This window comes from Mauremys reevesii, linkage group 12, assembly GCF_016161935.1.
Source record: "Mauremys reevesii isolate NIE-2019 linkage group 12, ASM1616193v1, whole genome shotgun sequence".
NCBI lineage: Eukaryota > Metazoa > Chordata > Testudines > Geoemydidae > Mauremys > Mauremys reevesii.
In genome coordinates this window covers 29398769-29404768 of record NC_052634.1, presented here as the reverse complement: position 1 = coordinate 29404768, position 6000 = coordinate 29398769, and the positions used below count along the sequence as shown (strand labels likewise).

The 6000-nt window shown below is 52.7% G+C and overlaps 1 protein-coding gene across 1 annotated transcript in view; it reads left to right on the top strand.

Moving 5' to 3' along the window:
• Positions 1–1584: 1584 nt before the first annotated feature.
• The window catches only part of LOC120375374 (zinc finger protein 418-like), a gene marked incomplete at its 3' end in the record, with an annotated part of 40173 nt that continues 35757 nt past the window's right edge, over positions 1585–6000 (top strand). The window contains exon 1 of the mRNA XM_039495996.1: positions 1585–1599. Within this exon, the coding sequence (XP_039351930.1) occupies positions 1585–1599 (15 nt within the window). The remainder of the gene's footprint in view (positions 1600–6000) is intronic.

Below are 6000 nucleotides of genomic sequence, written 5' to 3'. Positions count from 1 at the left end.
CTCAGTGCTTCTAAGTTAAACTAGTTTTCTAAAAAGACCCCTCTTTTTAAGAGCAGGATTAGTAATGAAACTTACCCTCTTTCCCACAAGCCACTGCCTCTGTGCCGCCTTTACTGTCTGGTGCAACACCTTCAAATAATTCTGCTGAGGATGTTTCCCAGAAATTAATCATCATCGGGATGGCTAGGAATGTATGGGAGAAAAAAATTAAGATTCTATATTAAATGAATAAAATCATTCCAAGAAATATAAATTAATTTAAGGCATAATGTAAGCATAAAAAAGTTTAGAGCAAAAGTTAATTAAAACAACCAAACCAACAGTGCATTCTTAAAGAAGTGCAGGTTATGCAAAAAAAAAAATTATATATATATATATATGATGGATAGATAGATAGATATAGATAGAATTGCTGTTTTAACCAAATTAGATGCTAATAGCTGTTTTATTTATTTAAAGTGTAAAAATCAGCTACAACCTGTGTCACAAGAGGTAAATAGTGCACTAAAATAATAATAAGTTAAAAATGTGACTACATTACCAATTTAGAGTCACAACAAAAAAAAGTCTATATTTTTTAAAAAACTAACTATACTCAGCCTTTGTATTTTTTTTAAAAAAAGTATCAAGCAGGCACTCAAACATAGGAAAAGTTGTCAAAGACAACTTAGTGGTCTTTTAAAAAATAGCTTTAAAATCAGACTACAAACTTAATTAAAACACTATTAATATTACTGCAATTAAAAGGGCAAACAAATTCTTAAAATTAATGTAGTCAGTAAAAATGCAATAATTAAAGAAAGTAAAGGAAAAACAATTAATGAGTACTAAAACCTGCAAAACGCTTTAAAAGCTTACGTGACATTGATGAGCTAAAATATTTAAGAGACAAGTCAGTTGAAAATACAGTGGTGCAAGAACAAAGTAACATCCCTTCCCATCGTTACACAGCTTCCAGGTGCTGGAGGCTGTGATCCCCTGTCGTTAACATCGTTATTGGTCTGAAATCTCTCCATGGCCAGTCAGAGACAGACACGCGTACCTGTGTCGCTCCCCAGCCCCGTCGCAGTGTCTCTAAGGGAAGGAGAAGATGGGAGAGATGAGAATTCAGTCCCTCGCATTCATGGAGAAATCCCCAGTGCTTATTAATGGAACTGCTGTTAACTACGAGATGGTGACAGAGATCAGAGGCCGATAACGCAGCCGCTGCAGACAGAGCCAGCCCCACAGGGCTGCTCCATGGGGAAGGGCGACTCGCTGAGCTGGGCTGTGAGATGGAGCCGAGGATCAGTGACATCACTAGAGTCCCGACTCCTCCCAGGGCGAGGGTCGCTCTAACCAGAGGAGACGCCACCCGCAGACTCCAATTACCTTTGAATCCCAGCAGCACCTCCTGCAGCATGGCACTTTGCAGAGAGAAATCACTGAGTCTCTTCTCCAGCTCCACAAACGACGGCTCTGGCTTCCGAAACGTCCCATCCTCCCTGCTGGGGAAAGGAGGGGTGAGAAAAGGCCTGAGCCCCAGACCTTGAGCCCAGCAACCCCAAACTCCAGGAAACCTGGATCTGAGCTTTGCAGCCTGAGATGGTCGTTGTCATGGTGAGTCACCTCAGCCCTGTGCTCCCCAGAGAGACGGGAAGTGGGGAGACACTAGAGCAGGGAACGGAGACATTGTTCAGGAGCTTTCTCAGGGACACACTGGTTCTGTGGGGGGCAGAGCCACCCCCTACGCTGGGTTACTGCAGGAACAAGGGGCACCAGCACGGGGATCATGTGGAAAGGGAGGAGACACAGAGCAGAGAGTGGGCAGGTCCTACATGCTGACAGTGGCCACAGACAGAGCTCAGGGCTCCAGCAGGGACTGAGCCTGGCCCCTTAAACACCAAATCCCAGAACCCTTCAGATGAAGCAGTAACCCAGGGGAGACCAGATCATTCGCAGAGGGGGCCACATTGCCCTGTCCTTTACGGCCAGTGGCCAGGGCCTCAGGTTAGGACTCTGTGCCCTGTTCCAGTCACAGCAGACCACCCACTGCTCCCCATGGGACACCCACGTTTGAGGAACAAGGGAGAATCTGCCCTTCTCATCAGAAATAAAATTTTAGTTCTTAGTATTTTGCCAAGTCTTTGTCTGTCACACTCAGTGTCACTCAGGAGGAAAACAGCCCCTTCCCGGACACCCTGTAGGGCCCTGCTGGTTCTTCCCTGTGTTTTACTGCCTTTCCCACCCTCCTTTCTCCATTTCTCTCTTGCTTCCTTGTTGTTGTGTCTCTCCTCTGTTCTTCCTTCCCTACAGCAACCCCCTATTCCCACCCTGCAAAGGTTTCACTCCCGCCCTCTCCCTGATCCACCTGCTCAGGTGATCACCAGGGAACATTCAATGTTGACATCAAAGTGTTGTTATTTCAGTTGACACCCCGATGACATTAACAGGGGACAGGAGAGTTCACGCTCTCAGAGCTACGGCTTCAGGCTGCTGGCAGCCCCAGCAAGGCAACGCTGTCTCCGTTTACACTGGGGAGGTGCTGAGGGCCAGCAACTCACTTTAACAAATGTGAAAGCTGAGATTCTGCACCCTCGGAATACGTGACGCGGCCACATCAGTCCAGGAGACAGGCCTGGTCCGTCCCATCGGCCCTGGGTATAGCAGCCCTGCTGTGACCTCCTTAGCGATCAGACAGTAACCGGCTCGTCTCCTACCTGAGTCAGCCACTAGGGGAGCCAGAATCACACGCTCCCAGGGCAGGGGGCAGCTTCCTATTCAGCGCAGTTATCAAACCTAACGGCCCATGAGGGGGAGCGAAATGGAGCCCAGGACTTACCTGCCCCCAGTGCTCCCAGCACCCTAAAGAGGGGGAGAAAGAGGAGGCCATCAGGGGGAGTGTCCCTGGGTGGGGAGGCCTCCTGCTCTGCAGGGGTCACCACTGAGGCCGCGAGCAGTAGGGGAATTTCAGGTTTACATTCCCAGAGCAGCTACCCGCCCCCCCGGGACTTTCCAGGCAGAAGATATTTCTCTGCATTAAGAATCAAATTCCCCCCAGTGCCGAGAGACCCAGAAGGCCCCTGGCCCCACTAAACCCATTAACCTGCAGTGTGAGGGGCCTTGGGGCCTGGCTCGGGACCTCAGCATGGTGGGAGAGGGGATTTCACCCTCCAAGTGCAAATGCAGAGAGTCATTTCCAGGAGAGAAGGTCTTGGGGCTGCAGCATCCAGGACTCCCAGGGCCCATCCCTGGCGCCGCTGCCAGACTCACTGTGTGACCTTGGGCAGGGCTCTGCCCCTCCCTCTGCCTCACTTTCCCCATTTGTCCCAGAGGGATAATGCCCCTGACCCCACTCTGTAAAGTGTTTTGGGGTCCAGGGCTCAGAAGTGCCTATAGAAACGCTGCGTATGATCCTTGCAATGACAGCCTGACCTGCAGGGGTTGGCTCAGCGGCTGCTGCCCCTTCTCTCCTCCCCTCTCGCTGAGCAGGGAAATCTCCCAGGACAGGCTGCAGACGCCCTCATCCCTTCTCTGGACAATGGCTCTCTCTAGCTCCTCCAGCCGGGCCAGCAGCCGCTGCTCTTGCTCCTCCAGAAACCCTCGCAGCTCCTGCCACTCCCAGACGATCTTCTGCCTCTCGGCTGCCGTCTGTTTCTGCAACCACAGGAGGGCGGCTCAGTAACAGGGGAACATAGAACATAAGAACGGCCAGACTGGGTCAGACCAAAGGTCCCTCTAGCCCAGTATCCTGTCTTCCGACAGTGGCCAATGCCAGGTGTCCCATGGATCAAGTGATCCATCCCCTGTTGCCCATTCCCAGCTTCTGGCAAACAGAGGCTAGGGACACCATCCCTGCCCACCCTGGCTAATAGCCACTAATGGACCTGTCCTCCATGAACTTATCTAGTTCTTTTTAGAACCCTGTTAGCGTCTTGGCCTTCACAACATCCTCTGGCAAGGAGTTCCACAGGTTGACTATGTGCTGTGTGAAGAAATACTTCCTTTTGTTTATTTTAAACCTGCTGCCTATTCATTTCACTGGGTGACCCCTAGTTCTTGTGTTATGAGGAGTAAATAACACTTCCTGATTTACTTTCACCACACAAGTCACGATTTTATAGACCTCTACCATATCCTCCCCCCTCCCCCCCAAGTAGTCTCTTGTCCAAGCTGAACAGTCTCAGGCTTTGTCTACACTGGCACATCTCGCCTGCCCACAAACAGCAGCTACACAGTGCGCCTGTGAGCGGCACGGCTGTAGCGGCACAGCCGTGTCGCTAAAAGCTGCAGCGTGTAGCCATAGCCTCAGTCTTATTCGTCTCTCCTCATACGGAAGCTGTTCCGCACCCTTCATCATTTTTGTTGGCCTTTTCTGAACCTTTTCCAATTCCAGTGGGGTTTTTTTTGTTTTTTTTTTTGAGATGGGGTGACCAGATCTGCAGGCAGTATTCAAGGTGTGGACATACCATGGATGTATATACAGGCAATATGATATTTTCTGTTTTATTGTCTATCCCTTTCCTAATGATTCCCCACATTCTGTTTGCTTTTTTGACTGCTGCTGCACATTGCATGGATGTTTCCAGAGAACTATCCACAGTGACTCCAAAATCTCTTTCTTGAGTGGTAACAGCTAATTTAGACCCCATCAGTTTATGTCCATTTGGTATTATCTTTTCCAACGTGCATTATTTTGCATTTATCAACACTGAAATTCACCTGCTCGGTAACTGGGAAAATCATAAATGCGCTTGGGGCGGGTGGCAGAGTTATTTACCAGAACACAAGATCTCTTGGTGGGGATGGGAAGTTCATTTATCCCAGGAAGGAGGTGGGATCAGGGCCGGGTGAGCTGTACATCACCTACAGGAGGACACTTCTCCCCGAAACCTCATCAACTTGCACTGAGCCAAATCCTCCATCTCTGCAGCCCACGTTTCATCTCCTTCCTCCCCATCCCCCCCAGGAGCTAGAAAGGATCCCTGGTCACTGTGACATCCAGACAGCCCGTGGGCAGGGGCTCTGGGCTAACACAGACTGACCCTGTGCTGCCCAGCAGCCTCCTGCATCCTAAGGGCATCATGTTACCCCCGTGTCTGACCCTGCAGGCTCCCTGGGCTCCAGCGGGGATGGGTCCCTGGCTGAGGCTGGCAGGGTGGGCCCTGCACTCACCAGGTCATTCTTATGCCAGGCAAACCTCAGTGGCGGGGGGCTCTGGGCACCTACCAGCAGCTCCTCGCTCTGCCGCTGCTCCTCGGCTTTGGCTGCTTCTCTCTCTTTTCCCAGAGGGGCCAGATGCTTTTGTGGGGCCTCCTGGAAGAAGCAGGGGAGGGAGGGTTAGAAACTGCTGCAAACCTCCCAGCTGCCAGATTTCAGGGCCCGTCCTGCCCTGCAGATGCCTGGGCAGGGTCCCTGGGACTCAGACTGAGAGGAGCTGGTGAAACAGGGAGCAGCTTTTCCAGAGGAAACGCAGGGCCCCAGGCTGCAGGGACAGGGGTGCAGCCCAACCCCCAGCTCCCCGGGGCCTCACCCACATCCCAAGCAGCCAACTTCAGACAGTCCCCCACTTTCCCCAGCGCCAGCCCCAAAGCTCGCAGGGCCAGATCTGAACACGGAGCCCCCAAACATACCCCAGCCCTGACCCCAGCGCACCCCAAACTCCCAACTCCCCCACAGTCCCCCCCAGCCCTGACCCCCCCCGCCACACCCCAAACTCCCAGCAGCCCCACAGTCCCCCCCAGCCCACCCCAAACTCCCAGCAGCCCCACAGGCCCCCAGCGCACCCCAAACTCCCAGCTCCCACAGGCCCCCAGCCCTGACCCCAGCACACCCCAAACTCCCAGCAGCCCCACAGGCCCCCAGCCGCTCCGCCCGGCTCTGACACTCCAGATTCCCCCTCGCTCCCGGGCCCAGCCTGGGCTCTGAGCTCTGCAGCCGAGCCGCGCTCCGGCCCCTGCAGCTCCCGGGCTCCGCCCCGTCCGGGCCACTCGCCCCCCGCAGCCCCGGGCAGCCCCGCTC